At 42.0% G+C, this 17296-nt stretch overlaps 1 protein-coding gene across 1 annotated transcript in view; it reads left to right on the top strand.

The window, feature by feature from the left end:
• Nucleotides 1-2698, top strand: part of LOC147824210 (uncharacterized) — a 53290-nt gene extending 50592 nt beyond the window's left edge. Inside the window, exon 4 of the mRNA XM_087190025.1 lies at nucleotides 19-2698. Coding sequence (XP_087046151.1) covers nucleotides 19-72 — 54 coding nt within the window. The 3' untranslated portion in view covers nucleotides 73-2698. The remainder of the gene's footprint in view (nucleotides 1-18) is intronic.
• Nucleotides 2699-17296: the final 14598 nt, after the last annotated feature.

Raw genomic sequence — 17296 nt, 5'->3', positions numbered from 1 at the left:
CCCCCGCCCCCTTGCCAGGTGGATCCCATGGCCAATTGCACACTCAGTGACTGTTGCTGTCTAAAGTGCTGAATGAGAGAGAAGCTGAGCCCGTCCCAGCACCGAGAAGGAAGCTCCCCCGCCTGCTATTCCATGCTCCTAGGGCAGAGAAGGTGAGCCGCGCAGGCACCAGAAGCACCCCCTCCCCCGACCCCAGCCGTGGAAATGAGAAGATACATAAACAAGCCTCAAAAACAGACTTCTGGATCACCTACAGCAACCCCAAAGGGAAACGAGATGGAACAATCTGATACTCAACCACCTGGACTCTCTGAACTGGCAACAAAAGAGGATCTGGGAAAAATGAAATCAGAAATAATTACTCAGATCACAGCAAAGATTGTGCTCATAGTGAAAGGATTAACAAATCTAGAGAGGACACAGATTAAAAAAATAGAGGATCTGAGGAACATGATGGAATCCCAACATAGGAAACAAATGGAATCCATAAAACAGATGCAAACAGATTTCCAGGAGATTAAAAACTCCATCGAAAGTCTGTGCAGCAGAATGAACCAATGTGAGGACAGACTTTCAGATATAGAAGATAAAATTGCAATTACTGACCAGGAAAAGAAAAAAAGGTTTTAAAATTGTAAGGGAACATGAGAAATCAATCCAGCAGCTGCCAGACAAGGCAAAGAAGAAAAACATAAGACTGATTGGAGTCAATGAAGAAACAGGAGAGAGTGCAGATGACATTAAAAAAACTGTTCACAGAAGTGATGGCAGAAAACTTCCCAAGCAGGGGAAAAGAACTTGACATACAGATAAGTGAGGCATATAGGACACCTTGATCAAAAACAAACCTACACATAGGCATATAATAGTTAGGATTCCAGAAACCCAACAGAAGAACAAAATTCTACAAGCAGAGAGAGAAAAGAAACAAATCACATACAAAGGAAAGCCCATCAGAATCACAGCAGACTTCTCAATGCAAACCCTCAAGGCAAGAAGATCTTGGAGTGATGTATTTCAAGCCCTAAAGGAAAACAGCCTCCAACCCAGATTAATGTATCCTGCAAAACTATCTTTCAAAACTGATGGAGAAATAAGATACTTTCATGATAAAGAGCACCTCAGGAACTTCATGAATACCAAACCAACACTCCAAAAATTTTTGACAATTTCCTAGGAAAAGACAATGAGGATCACAACCCCAGGAAGCCCAGAAGAATGAATCCATTGGGCATGACAAATTAAATGCAAAGGGGGAGAATCCAACAAAAAGAAAAAGTCATGACAAGACTTTTAAAACTTTTAACTTCATCTCCCTAATGAGTGTGTAATTCAATCTTGTTATTGTACTGATTAGTATTTTTCTGATTCTAGAGTTGCACACCTTTCCTTGTGCTGGACTGGCTGTTTATTATCTTCTTATGTCTACTTTTTAATTGGGTTGTCTATTAATGAGCTGTAAGAGTTCTTTATATATTCTGGTCATAGGTTATATGCATTGTAAATATGGCCTGTTTAAGGACTACTTTTCATTTTAATGATGTCATTTAAAGTTCTAAATTTTGATGGAATCTCATTTATCAGTTTTTTTCTTTTATACATCATGTTTTTTGTATCCTAGGTAGTTCTTGCCTACCCTAAATTCATAAACATTTTCCCTTATAATTTCTTCTTAAAGTTTTATACTTTTAGGCTTTCATATTTAGGTTCATAGATCCCTTCAAGTTATTTTTATGTATGGAAAAAAAGGATTGAGGTTAATTTTTTATGTACAGATACCAGTTGTTCTAGTGTCATTTGCTGAAAACACTATCTTTTCCTTGGCTCTTGAATTGAGTTTATATTCTATAAAATGCTAATGTTAAATAATCTTTCAAAATTCAGTGGACCATATATGTGTGGTTCTATTTCTGGATTCTCTGTTTTATTCAAATGACCTATATATCTTTCCTTACACCAACACTGCCTTGATTACTGTAGCTTTAGAGGAAGTCTTAAAATTAGGTACTAAACGTCTTCCAACACTGTTTTATGTTTGTTTGTTTTTAACTTTTCTAGGTCCTTTGTACTCCTACATAACTTTTAAATTTCAATATCCAATTCTTCATTTATAGCAGTTATACATAGTCCTGAGCTTTTATATATAGCTTGTGTTTTCTAATCTTGCTAAATTCAAATACAAGTTTTAGGGGCTCCTAGAGATTTCTTAGTATTTTCTCTGTAGATGATCATTTCATCTACATATAAAGATTTTGCTTCTACCTTGAAAAAAAAAAAGAAATCAAACCAAAATGCAAGGAGAAAATAAAGAAAGAACAAGTCTGAAACCTTCCAGAATGTAAGGGCGCCTACTGAATTCCAGCCCCAATCCACAATATTCATACAATTTCTAACAAGAAACCACAGAAGTACTGGTTAAGAAATGGACCCAGACAGACTACTTGGATGATAACTAAAGCCCAGCTTTGCCATTTATTAGTTTATAACTTTAAAGAAATTACCTAACCTCCCTAAAATTCTGTTTTCTCAACTGTAAAATAAGGATAATAATAAAATCTACCTCATAGGATTGTTTAAGGATCAAAACTGTCAGCTATTCACAGCTGTATCCGGCACAGTCAGTAACAAATAAGGTCATGTACTTTGTGATTATTCTGTCTAAAAAAATAAAAAAATAAAGTGCTGAATGAGGACTCAGGCCCCGCTCATGGGTGGAGTTCTTGCCTAAGGGCGTGAGGCCTTAAATTCAATTCCGCCAAACCACCGAACACACTGACACAGAAACAGGATGAAATGCACTTTCTCAGCAACATTTCGCCTTTACAGAGCTTTGCAAACCGGGCCTCACAAACACGGTGAGGGTGTGGGCTGTGGTTTTCGCGGGGAACCTCTGGAGGACTGGCCCCATGCCGGCAGCAGTACAGTCCCTGACAGCATAAGAATGCTGCGGTCATGGCTGATGAGCTATGCTGTCCTGTTATATTCGAACAGGCTGAATTTGTCATGTATTTATGTTCAGGACAAAAAACTGATGAATAAACTTCTAGTCACTTTTTCTATAAGTAAATTACTATATAGCTTCCCTAAGTAAATGATCTCAGGTGATTTTTTTTTTTTTACCTTTTGGAGACAGGGTCTCACTATGTAGTTCAAACTGGCCTTGAACTAATGGGAATCCTCCTGCCTCAGCCTCCTGAGTGCTGGGATTACAGGCGTGCACCACCACACCTACACAGGTGAATGTATCTACATGTTGACTTGAAGTAACTTCAATGTCTGATAGATGACAAAAGTGTAACTTCCATAATAAGACCAAAATGTCGGGGGTGTTCAGAATGTCCCTCAGGGCCAGGGTTATCTCACTGGACACTCCTGAATGTCTATTCATAATAACGTGATATTAATTGGGTATTTACCAGGAGCCAGGCCCTGCGAAGTTCTTCACTCGTATCAGTGATTGTAAAGGTCACAACAGCCCTATGAACTGGGGGACATTATTATTCTTACTCTACAGGGTAGTAAACCAAGGCACGGACAGATGAAGTGACCTGCCCGGAAATACATGTCCTTGTCAACCCTGCGGCCACCCCAGTTCATCATTTACCAGGATGACTCACAAGACTCCACACAGTTGTCCATGATTTGTCACAGGAAAAAGGCACACAGCAAAATGAGCCATGGGAAAGGCTCGGAGCAAAGGGCAGGGGAAAGGGACACCTTGGTGAGTCCTGTCCCGTGTAGTCACACGGGGTGCCCTTAGCTCCCCCTGCCGTGAGCGGTGACCACGCCCACGAAGAGGGGGGGGGGCCTGGGAAGCTCGGGGACAGCCAGCGCCCAAGTCACATTGTGTGCACAAACAGCTCAGCACTGAGAGGCCCTTCTCCGTTCCTGAAATGCAGGGGACCCTTCTGGAACCCGAGTTCCTGGGGCCAGCCAGGGGCTCGAAAGAAGTTCTAAGGGGTGGAGGGAAACCAGCTGTGATGACTCCTCTCGCGTACCTCTGCCTACTAAATGGAAGACCTGGGCTTCACCTGGGTAGACCTCTCCGAGGCTGAAGGGGGAGCATCTGCTGTCACATGGTGCCTGTCAGATCCAGGAGTCAGGTGTTCAGGTGGAGAGTCCAGTGAAGGAGTTGTCAGCCTACGGTGATGTGAAAACTGTGATCGGCAAGATGCATGCAGGAAGTGACGGCTCTGACGCACCTTTGTGCCAGGCGCTCGGCCTGGTGGTTACCCAGCCCTGGCTCTTCCCCTCCCAAGCTCGCTGCCTTTCTAGTAACCCTAAAGACAAGTCTTCAGGTCCTTTGATTTTAAAGGATCGGTTGCTTATCACTTATATATAAGACAAATAATGACTCTGGCACAGGTAGCGAACCTGGGCTACTGCAGGGCTGGGGAATCCCATCAACTTTATACAGCTTGGGTCTGATTTAGGGTCTGGCTGCAGTTCTGAAGGGGATGGAAATGTCCGACTTCAGCAAGTCCCCTGGTTGAACTCAACAGTGACAAGGGGACAGACAGGACGGCCTCCCAGCTCCCCCAGGGTCTCCGTCCCTGGGGATCTGGACCACAGCTTGCTGTTCACACAGCCTGGGTCACGTTTGTTCATATCTCGGGATCACAATGTCCTCTCCTCTGCCTGGAGCAGAGGCTGGAAACTCTGGAAACGTGAACATCAGTTTTCTTTCCCTTTCCTGTCTGCAGTGCTGACTGAAATCACCACAGTGTCCATCCTAAAACCACAAAATCAGAGAACTGAGCCGCTTAGGGTTCCCAGGCAAAGAACCAGAGAATGTAGAGGAAAGACACAATGCAAGGGGGAGAGAGAGGGTGCTTTGCTTCAGTAGAAGTTCTATGAGCCCTCCTGGCCCTGTGAATTCTGAGTTTCCACACAGGCTGCGCCCCGGTTTCTACCTCTTCTCATGCCCCAAAGTGTGCTTGGATTTGGTTGTTAGAATCACTGGATTCTCATTTGGGGGCTGCCATTAACAAACCAGGACAAGTGTGCCAGACAAACCGGGGTCTATTGGTCAGGGCTCATGGCCTTTCTTGTTCTCATTCCATCTTCACTCACTATGGCTCTGAACCACATTGAGCAGTGGGCTAAATAAATGTTCCCGTGTATTAAATAATTAGCAAGCAAAATGTCCATAGCCCGTGCCTCTTGCAACAGGGAAAGTAGAGATGAAAGAAGTAATGATCAGAGAGAGGATTGTAGATAGATAGGAACCTGACCTAGGGAGGGACATAGTGCTTTCAGGAAGCTGAAGCAGGCAGTTACAGATGGGGCAATCGGGAGCAGACAGGAACTCAGATCTGGGATTCTGAACCTTAATCTAAGGACAAGGGAGGCCAGTGAAGGACTTTAAGATACTAATTTGATCAGATCTCTATTTTAAAGAGAGATTCTGGCTACAGGGTAGAGACCATGTTTGTGCACGTGCGTGCGTGTGTGTGTGTGTGTGTGTGTGCATTTACAGGGGAAGGATGAAAGGAGGCTCCTTTTTTAAACTAGATGGAGGAGGGAGGTTGGACCAAGGCTGCAGCAGCGAGGTGGGAGGAAGTGCACAGGATGGTGGACTTGTTTAGCGGACTGGGCAGTGTGGCGCCATTTTCTGACATGGTGTGTGTGCATGTGCATGCATGTGGGCATGTATGTGTGTGCATGGTGAATGTGGGGGTCTGGTGGAAGGAAAAGGATGAATGAATAGTGATTCAGACCTGCTTAGTTTGAGTTCCCAGCATCATCAGAAAGATACAGACCTTAGAGAGCTCTCAACTTCACGTTTTATGAGAAAACTTCCCTGCTACAAGAAAGGAATTCACATTTGCATTGTTTCGTTGAACAAATACTATTTTTACTTTTAGAAACAACACTCTAGGAGCTGGGGCTGTGGCGCAGTGGCAGAGCACTTGCATGGCATGCACAAAGCTAGCAAGCCTTTGAGCCCCAGAAGCACAAACATTTTTAAAAAATTAAAAAATACCACTCTGACTTTTTGTATCTTTCAAAAAGTATTTCACTTTTGATTACTCATGTAGGTTAACATCAGCCTCCTGTGTAACTGGGCAACTCCTCTGTTAATACACTAGGCCTTGAAAATACAGGGGTGATTTGAAAACGAGTAATTCTGAACATGCAAAACCTGAGAAGTTGCTTTGAAGGATGCATATGCCATAGGCCAATGTTCTATGCTCTGGCTTTTCTACACTCAGGTTAAGAATAAAGTGTGCCTTCTGTCTGAAAGAGATCACCATCTCTGGGACAGGAGAAAGGTACGTTTGATTGCTGGGACTTCAACTGTGAAACAAGCTGATATCAATCCATGGTTAACTGGGGCCTACATATTAGACTGGGCTTTGCATTTTTTGGTATTTCACTAATTCTGATTTTTTTCATTAATTCTAATTTCACCAATTCTAATTTCTTTGACTCGTTAAATTTCTCAATTTACCACAGGGTGGCAGCATGATGTTCTAAAAGAAAGATTGTATTTATTTATTTATTATTTTTTCTTTTTTTCTGGAGCCCAAGTAGAACCTGAGGGCTGGAAAGAAACTGGAACAGAGCTTTTCTCCACATTCTTATAATTGGGAGGAAAAAAGAAGGAATAAGGTATGGAATGAAGTAACAAAGAAAAAAAGAGAGTGAGATGGAGGAAATGTGGGAGGGGAGGAAATTAAAAAAGAAAGTAAAAGAAAAATGAAAAAAATTCACATCTAACAAGATTACATTTAACTCTAGAGAAAAAAATAACCAAGCGACCGATGTGGGACATTTCCAAGAGAGGAAGCCAATGCCATAACCACATTTCTTCACAGCCTCAACGTGTGAATGCAAGATAGACATTTGCCCTTCTTCTAAAAGCAGTTGCCTCTTTGGTGAATCGTGGAAATGAACTTACAAAGTTTGCACTCCTTTCTTTAAGTCAGCCTTACAGTCACACAGCCATCTGCTTGAATTTAAAACATGTTTTGCTTCCTGTTCTTCAAGAGGTCATTCACAATAGTTTCCATATTTAATTGTGTGCGGACAGAAGAGAATAACTGTGTTTGGGCACACATGGACAGCGATGCCTCCGTGAGATGGAAGTGCAAATGGTGCCTCGAGGTGAAGAAGTCCAGGAGCTGCAATGGACTCCTCCGGAGCTGGCTCTGATTTCTCTACTCGCCACAGTTCTCTCTCTCACCCTACTCCTCCTCCTTCAACTACTTGCTCTCTCCTTTGTCTAAAGACTCTAGCTTAGCAGAGAGTTCTAAGAGGGGAGAGATTTTAGGAATGGCGTTTGCCTTAGGCGTTGAGGGCCCTTAGAATAAGATTTTTCATCTTTGGCACTAAAAGACATTTGGGGCTAAATAATTCTTTTTTAGAGAATGGAGCACTGTCCTTTCCATTGTAGGATATTTAGTGACACCCTTGGCCTCTGCCTACTAGGTGAAAATAACATCCTGCTGTTGTGGCATCCAAAAATCTTTCCAGACATTGCAAATGTCCCCTGGACAGTGACCTTGTCTCCTACCCCCACGTGAGAGCCTTGCTTCAGAGAAACTCTAGTTATGAGAAGGAAGGAAATCCTGAAAGTTTTGTTTATCTTAACGTTCTATTCATGGGCAAGATTCCTATTGAATCATCTGAAAAATGTGTGCTCTTTAAGTCTCCACCAGAGTTTCCAAGCATTAAATCCAGGAATAAAATGCTTTCCTGACAGCCACAATACACAAATCAACAACTATTTATTGTGAATGCTGTACTGGGTAAAAAGCTATACCGAGTCTCTACAGGAATAAAAACAATTATTGCTGCTTGAAACTTTACTAAGTGCCAGACACTTTTCTGTTCATTTCATTCCAAACAAGTTTCTATTCATTTCATTCAAACTTGCAATGTCTCTATGTGGAGCATTATTCACATTTTATGGATAAGAAATTGCAGTTGAGAGAAATCTGGCCCCTATCTCGAAATTACATTAATAGTAGGGCAGATTAAAATCCCATCTTTCTAATACCAAAGTTTGGAAATGCTCTTGTTCTGGACATTAAACCCTGAGGATCTTACAACTAGTTGGGGGAACAATATGTGTACACAGGAAGTGAGTCTCATGTCATAAGACAATAGATGATCTAATCTAAAAGTCAGACGGGTGATAAAATGCACTGCTGGGGACTAGAGCTGTCTGAGGAATTGTTGGAAGGTAGAGTCTTCCCTGTGTGTCTTTCAGGACTGGAGGACTGGAGAGGAGATGGATGGGTGCTGTTCCGTAAAGGATCAGCCTACATGCATCAGTGGGGCTGCATAAGGGCATTACTAGTAGAGTCAGGTGATGTCTTACGTGTTCATGTCCCCCCAAAATTCATATTTGGAGCCACAGCCAAATATAATGGTATTGGTCAGTGGTGCCTCTGGGAAGAGACATGGGGAGGTGTAGCCCCAATAATGGAACTAATGTTCTTAGAAGAGAAGAACTATTTCCCCCCACCTGTTCTCTTCTGTGGGAGGAAAGAGTGAGACCAGGAAACAGGTCCTCGTTAGACCCTGGACGTGCTGGCACATTGATCTCGGACTTCCTGCCCTCCAGAACTGTGAGGAATTGGTAATTGTTTTGAGTTACCACGTCTGCTATGATTTGCTACAGCAGTCCAAACTGACTGTGACAGAGGCAGGTGGCTCAAAGGACAGGCAGACCTATACTGAGGATGCAGAGTGACCAGTGATCACAGGAAGGGAGGCTGCCGGTGGGTAGGGGCAGAGGTGGCCAATGTTGTGGGTCTTGTTTAGCCCCGAGTTTTGTCAGGGTGTTGGCAGTAAGGTAATATGATGGATGACATGTTTCCCAAATTGGGAAACAGGGAAGAAAGTGTAATTTGGATTTCTGAACATTCTTTTTTTTTAAAATTCTTTTATTGGTACCTTGTAGGTATACAACACAATTACATTTCTCATTGGGAATTGTACCTTTACATAATGCATCTTGGTTCTTATTTTTTCCCCATTCCTAGCCCTCCCTTCACCCCCTCCACCCTTCCCTATTTACAAAGACTTGATTTCCATTTTTTCCATTTCTCATCATTTTTCATTCCCCTTCTTTCCTTTCCCCTGCCCCTCCCACTACCTCTACCCCTTTGGACCTTTTCTTCCTATTTTGCATTATCGATTATTCATTCTAATCATGGGTACATTTTAGGTATACAATATAATGACATTCATCATTGGAAGTTTGCACCCTTACATAATCTCTCTTGGTTCTTATTTTTCACCCTTGCCCAGCCCTCCCTTCAACCCCTCCAGTCCTCCCTGTTTACAAAGATTTTGTTCCTATTTTTCCATTTTCTCATATTAATCCCATTCCCTTCTATCCTTTCCCCTAGCCCTCCCACTTCCTTCCCCTTTGCCCCTTTTCTTTCTATTTCACATTACCTATTTATATTTTAGTCCTTATTTACACTTTCAGTTTCTCACACCAGAGAAACTATTCAGTATTTAAACGTGTGTCCTATTTATTTCACTTAAGAGCATTGCCTCGATGTACATCCATTTAGCTATAAATATCTCTAATTTCTCATTTTTTATGGCTGACTAGTACTCCATTTTATAAAAAAAACCCCACATTTTCTTTATCCAGTCTCCAGTTGATGGGCATTTGGGCTGTTTCCAAGTTTTAGCTATCACAAACTGCGCTGCTATGAACGTGGGTGCACATGTATCACTGTGGTATGATTCTTTTAATTCTTTGGGGAAGATCCCCAGCAGGGGAATAGTGGGGTCAAATGGGACTTCCAGTCCTAGTTCTTTAAGATATCTCCATACTGATTTCCAAAGTGCTTGCATCAGTCTACACTCCCACCAGCAGTGGAGCAGGGTTCCTCTTTCCCCACAGCCTTCCAGCATTTGTTAATGGTTGATTTCATGATAGCAGCCATTCTTTCTGGTGTGAGGTGGAATCTCAGTGTTGTTTTCATTTGCATCTCTCGAATGACCAGTGATGTTGAACATTTTTTCATGTATTGATTTGCTATTTCTACTTCTTTGTCTGAGAAATGTCTGTTCATTTCAGATGCCCATTTTTGGATTGGGTCTTTAAATTTGGGAGGTCTGATCTTTTTAAGTTCTTTATAGATTCGACATAGTAGATTTTTGTCTGAGGAAAAGCAGGTGAAAATTTTTTCCCACATTGTGGGTTGTCTCTTCACGCTGGTGGTGGTTTCTCTTGCTGTGCAGAAGCCTTTTAATAAGAAGAGATCCCACTTGTTGATTGTTTGTGCTAGTTCATGGGCAACTAAGGTTTTGTTCATAAAGTCTTTTCCTACACCAATGTCTTCAAGAGTTCTTCCTAACCTCTGTTCCAACTGGTTCAGAGTTTCTATTTTAATATTTAGATCTTTAATCCATTTTGATTTTAGTTTAGTGCATGGCAAGAGATATAGGTCTAGTTTTAATCTTTGGCAGGTTGAAACCCAATTTTTCCAGCACCATTTATTAAAGAGGCTATCTTTCCTCCAGTGAGGGTGTTTGGCTCCTTTATCGAAGATGAGAAGGCTGAGTGTGTCTGGTGTTGTTTCTGCATCTTCTAATCTGTTCCACTGGTCCTCAGGTCTGTTTCTTTGCCAGTACCATGCTGTTTTATCACAGTAGTTTTGTAGTACAGTTGCAGGTTGGGGATTGTGATACCCCCTGCCATGTCTCTGTTACCTAGAAATGCTTTTGCTATTCTGGGTCTCTTCTTGTTCCAAATGAATTTTTGGATTGTTTTCTCAAGATCTGTGAAGTATACTGCTGGGATCTCAATTGGAATTGCATCGAATCTATATAGCGGTTTTGGATGTATGGCCATTTTCACTATATTAATCCTTCCTACCCAGGAGCAGGGGATGTCTGTCCATTTTCTGATATCATCTTCAATCTCTCTTTTCAGAGTGCTATAGTTTTCAGGGAAGAGGTCTTTGATTTCTTTCATTAGGTTGATTCCTAGGTATTTCACTTTTTTGGATGCTATTGTGAAAGGAATTATTTGCCCTATTTCTCTCTCAGTGAGTCTGTCATTGGTGTAGAGGAAAGCTATTGATTTTTGTGTGTTGACCTTGTAACCAGCTACTTGACTGAATTTGGTTATTAAGTCTAGAAGACTTTTGGTGGAGTTCTTGGGGTCTTCTATATAGAGTATCATGTCATCCCCAAATAATGACAATTTGACTTCTTCATTTCCTATCTTTATTCCTTTTATTTCTTTCTCTTGTCTAATTGCTATGGCTAATGTTTCCAAAACTATATTGAACAAGAGTGGTGATAGTGGACATGCTTGTCTTGTTCCTGATTTGAGTGTGAAGGATTTCAGATTTTGACCATTTAGTATGATATTGGCTGTTGGTTTTTCATAGATGGCTTTTATCAGTTTGAGGTAGAGACCATCTATTCCAATTTTTTGTAGGGTTTTTATCATAAATGCATGTTGGATTTTGTCAAGTGCTTTTTCTGCATCTATGGAGATAATCATATGGTTTTTGTCCCTGGCTCTATTGACATAGTGTATTACATTGATTGATTTGCATATATTGAACCATCCCTGGATCCTTGGGATGAATCCCACTTGATCAGGGTGTATGATCTTCTTGATGATCTTCTGCATTCTATTTGCCAGTATCTTATTAAGGATTTTTGCATCTATGTTCATTAGTGAGATTGGCCTATAGTTCTCTTTTTCAGTTGGGTCTTTCTCTGCTTTGGGGATCAAGGTGATGCTTGCTTCCAGGAATGAATTTGGGAGTATTGCTTCCCTTTCAATTTCATTGAAGAGTTTAAAGAGTAGTGGCAGCAGTTCCTCTCTAAATGTCTTGTAGAATTCAGCAGTGAAGCCATCAGGGCCTGGGCTTTTCTTAGTTGTTAAGTTTTTAATTACATTTTCTCAACATTCTTAAACAATAAGATATAGTGATGTTGGGCTTGTATTTCCTGTATGTCAACTCTTGTTTGAGACCAAGGAGGACTTGCTGTCATTGATAAGGACTGGGTTCTCAGTTCACCAAAATTCATATGATCCCCTATTCATTTACCCTCTTTTTGCTTCATTTAATTCTCTGCTTAGTCCCTGAAAGTAGTACAATTTGCTATACTAATTTTTTTTTTTATTCATTCAGTACTGTACCTTGAAGCCTTCACACTAAGCTATATCCCCGGCCCTTTACAAAAATTTTTATTTAAAGACAGTGTCTTGCTAAGTCACAAAGTCACTAGAATTTATGCTCATGCCTCAGCCTCCCAGAGTGCTGGGATAACAGGAAGGTGCCACCTTGACTAGTTGCAATCCTAAATTTGGAAAAGAGTATTAAAAAAAAAATTACCAGATAGCACCAGTTTCAAAATCTGCTGTTGTTTCTAACAGTCCTCTAGATATGAAAGATAAGAGTTAATTCTCCATTCAGTATTTCCTCAGATATATGTTATATTTTAAATTTTTTTCATAGTACGTATTTGCAACACATAATGCTTATATTCATTGTGGGGAGTCAGTACGTGTACATAACTCATCTTAATTCTTTTTATGTCTCCCCCAGATATGTTATTCAAGCTTCTTTTCCTTCTTGGCTTCCATACTAAAGCCTCTCCGGATTTGTTTAGCCTTTTCCTGTGGCTTTGCACTCTAAACTTCTCGTTGCTGCTGTTGCTCCACACAGGCGGGCGCTGGTACTGATTTTCATGTTTTGTAAACTGTGAGCTCCCCCGGCCCTGGCACTTGGGCCATTTCCTCTGCTCAGGCCAGGCTTATGACATTGGTGTCCAACAACAAACATTTTTGAGGGCCTGCAATGTTCCAGGAACTATCCTAGGAATGTGACTGTCACCAAACAGAATGTACCAATACTAAGCAAGGCGTCGATGTTCTTGTGGGTGAGACAGACAGCCGTGAACATCATGAACGTGTATGTTATATATGTTGGAAAACGACATCTTCTGAGGCAAAAGGAACGGGGGATGAGGCGGGCTAGCAGTGGGAGGCGGGTTGCAATTTGAAATAGGTATTCAGCATGGGTCTTATTGAGAAGGTGACATTTAAGCAAAGACTTCAAGGAGCTTGTAGTGGGAAATTACCCTGATGCAATGGGGACCCCCACGTACAGTAGCAGGCGAGCTGTTCTGTTATGGAACACAAGCAGGCTCACAGACCACACTAGGGTGCTCAAATCACAGTCATTATCGCATCAACATAAAACACGAGGAGAAGCAAGGAGCAAGAAATGGTGTCGGTTAACATATTTAAGACAATGTATAAGCAGGTAGAAAGGCCACCCTACACGAATCTTGGGCTATGGATTGTTAATACGCTCCCCCCTCCACATACACCCTGCTCTTCTCCACTGATAGTACGATTATGGGGATCAGACCTGAACCTGAAGGAGCAAGGGGCCGGTACACACTTTCGGCCAGAGACTTAAGCCTAAGCACTCCTGGCTGACAGCAGTGGCTCATATATTGTTGGGCAGCTGTAAATTGTTTCTGGTTCGCTGGGGCAGGGCACCCATGGGTGGCTGGTGTGGGATTACATAGTCATCAGCTTGAAGGTGACAGGATCCACAGCTGACCACTTGCTGCGTCTATGCTTTTTTTTACAGAGGGAGACTCTTGGTTATTCTGCTCGTAACATCAGATGTTCCTTCCATGTGTGTTGAACAGATCTTAGGAGTTTCATCTGTCCCATTCATCTTGTCTTTTAGGGCAGAATTGGATACTCTCAAGTAACATAGTCAACACATATCATGGAACTGAAAGACAGACTGAGCTCTGAGAATATCAGAGGGAAGAGCACACGAGCCAGAGGAAACAGCAAAGGGAAACGTGTGGCTAGCACGTTTCCAGGACTGCAAGGAAAGCAGCGAATGGGGAGTGGAGGTCAGCAGGGCAGATGTCAGATTTGCTACACCCATGGCCTTTGTCAGGACTGTGTAATGCCAACAGCAGTTCATCCCCGCCTGAGTTGTGCTGTCAGTGTGATTTTTCCAACCTCCAGGAATTACCCTTTACTTACGAGGCAAAGGGAAATCACAACTGTGCAGTGTCATGGGAGCCAGGGGGAAAGGGACCGTTCCGAGAAGAGGTCAACTGTACCACCTTCCCTTGAGATGACTTTGATACACAACAGATTCTGGGGGATGATGAAAATGTGGTAGAAGAAAAGCCATTTGAATTAGCAATAAAGATGTCATTGGTGACCTTCAAGGGACAAGTTTCAGTGAAACAGTTGGGGCAGAGGGCTGGGTGCTGGTGTTACAGAGGAAGCATGTGGGGAGGAAAAGGATGCATCGCTTCCTTGGGCCGGGTGACCTTTCATGGGTCGCTGTGCTTCGTGGCTGCTGAGCTGAGAAAGCCCCTCTCCCCTGGAGCCCTGGGACCTGAGCGATCAAACACTTCCAGCACAACCTCACAGACCCCGTTCCCATGCCTCAGCCTGCTGATTAAAGTATTTCCAGCAGAGTCTACCAGACTCTTTGCAAGCCCTTTGAAGTTGCTCATTCAAGGGAGTCCTCTCACTCACTGTATTTTTTGTATGAATGGAGGGAAACATAAGACTAATAATTCTGTTTACTAACTGATAATTTTGAGGGCTTAAAAATCCAGTATTTTGGTTCCAAAGATTATCTGCATTTCCATCCTTCCTTCCACTCTCCCCTCCATCCTCTTCTTGATAATCATCTCTGTGATGACATCCTCTCCTCTCCAAAGCTCGTTTGTCCACCTGTACTTTGGGCTCCACTTCCTACTCCCAAACCCACTGTATCTTTCCCTTTCCTTGCTTCCGCACCAAAGGAACTCATAAAACATTAATTCCTTTCTATCTCTGATCTCCATTCTCTCCCTTTCCAGAATAAACCCAAATGGCTGTAACTTTCTATCTTTAAAGTCACCCCTTCCCTCACACCCACATCCATCTGTGCACAGAATCAACATCTGCCCAGGGCTGCATCCACCCTCCCCACCTCCCTGCAACTGCTGTCCCTAGGTCTCCGCCACACTCCTACATCGGCTCATAACACACACACATTTACTCATTCCATTCTGTACTGTAACTGCCTATTTTTCTCTTCTGTCTCACTCAAGAAACAAGTCACTCAGAACAAGATAGTTTCCTATTTATCTCTGTCCCCAGCATCTAGCCCTGTCTATAGCACATATTACATATTCGATGTCTGTTGAATGAATGAATCTTTGGACTAGCTGAATGAATGAATCCTATTTATGACCTCTTTCCCTCTTGACTCAGTCGACCGTGTCCTCCTTTTAAAAACCCATTCTTCCATTAGTTACTCAGATAATAAGTAGTCTCTCAGGTTTTCATGCCAACCCTCAGTCAGTTGTCTTGTGGGTTCTTATCTTTACATGATGCAATTTCCTAGGGGTCTGTCTGTTCTTTTTCAACACTGCCTACTCTACCTGGGCAGCTCATTGCTTTCCTCCAGCTCTGCTCTCTCCTGTTCCTCAGACCCATATCTCACTGCGCAGACATCTCGTGGGGACCTCAAGTACAAAAGTGAGAATGCTGGACTCCTAACTCCTGTCTCAGAGATGGGATGGCTCTCAATTGAGTTGCCAAAGCTAGAGATAATCCATCCCATTTAATCAGTTATGTGCCATACATCAAACTCCTCAGCTGAGCCAGTAATGTGTCCTTTACCTCTCCATTTTTATAGTTGTTCTCTGGGGGTCATGGAAGAGATGCTAAGTTTGTTGGGGGCAGGGACAATGAGTTTAGTTCCTCTTCCTCCTTTGACCTCTCACTACAGAGACACAGACACAGACAGACAAACAGATAGACACATATACCTGCGTGAGATCACACACTAGAATCAGAATCAGACATTACAAATACCGGATTGTAGGTGTGCTAGTTGCATATGGGACGTAATGGTCAGCCCCTGCCTGGACAGGAGAGAAGAGATGAGGAGATAGCATTGAAAAATAGGACCAGTCTATATATATGCACCCATGCTCATAGCAGCACAGTTTGTAATAGCCAAAGTTTGGAAACAGCCCAAGTGCCCTTCAACTGGAAACTGGATAAAGAAGATGTGGGGTTTTTTTTTTTTATAAAATGGTGTATTAGTCAGCCATAAAGAACAAGAAACTAGAGGCATTTATAGCTAAATGGATGCATATCTGAAGAACAAGAAGCTAGAGACATTTATAGCTAAATGGATGCATATTGAGGCCATCCTCTTAAGTGAAATAAATAGGAGACACTTGTGTAAATACCAAATAGTTTCTCTAATGTGAGAAACTAAAAGTGTAAACAAGGGTTAAAATGATTAAAATGAATAATTGATAATTTGAAAAAGGAAAAAAGGTCCAAAGACGAAGGGGTGAAGGGAGGGGAAGGGGAAAGGAAAAGAGGGAAAGGAAAAACTATGAGAAAAGAAAAAAAAATGGAAATGATGTCTATATAAATAGGGAAGGGTGGAGGGGTGAAGGGTGCACAGGTAATGGGGAAAAAAATAAGAACCAAGATACATCATGTACAGGTACAAGCAGCCAATGATAAATGTAAACGAATTGTATACCTAAAATGTACCAATAAAAGAACTTAAGAAAAAAAAAAAGAAAAATAGAACCAGTCTAATGATAATGGCTGCCTCTCCAAACCCTCCTGTCTCCACCTGAAAAAAGCTTCCCTTAAATAGTATTATAAAGTAAAAGGAAGGGGAGCCATAAAAAAGGAATTAAAAGATAGTATCATTGAGGTAACTCCAACCACGTATTTCACAATCACTGGTTCACTTCCCTTTCCATTTCACGGTACTGACTATTCCTCAAGAAAGACTTGTTATTTCAGAAAAGGAGATGTTGCCTCTTTTCTGCATCATTTTAAAATCAATTCTTTGAATATTTGGCAACATCAGGGCCATGGGGCTGGGACAGCAGAGAGGCAGTGAGGACAGAGTAGGGAATGATCAGGACAGAGTTGGGTACAGGGACAGATTTCCAGGTTCACCTTGGACTTCCAGGAGGCCAATGGGTCCTTTAGTGCAGTGTTATTCCTGACAGTGTCACTTGCTTGTGGCTATTGTACTTTTATTTCTCCTCTTTTTTTCTGGGGGCTGAGATGGGTGGATATTGTCACTAAAACCCAGGGATGTGAAGGGTTCTAATAACATTGCAAATTTTTATACTAAACACTAAAGCGAACAGTTCAGGGATTTTAAGCAGGGGAAAGATGGGATCAGATTTAATAATAAATCAGAAATAATAATGTCAATAGCAGTTATATGCCAAGCACTTTGGGAAATGCTTCAGATGAGTAATCTTATTTAATTTT

The sequence above is a fragment of the Heterocephalus glaber genome, unplaced genomic scaffold (assembly GCF_053883595.1).
Source record: "Heterocephalus glaber isolate CG9 unplaced genomic scaffold, H.glaber_assembly_v1.0 deba00001550, whole genome shotgun sequence".
Taxonomy (NCBI): Eukaryota; Metazoa; Chordata; class Mammalia; order Rodentia; family Bathyergidae; genus Heterocephalus; species Heterocephalus glaber.
This window is presented reverse-complemented; position numbering and strand designations above follow the sequence as displayed.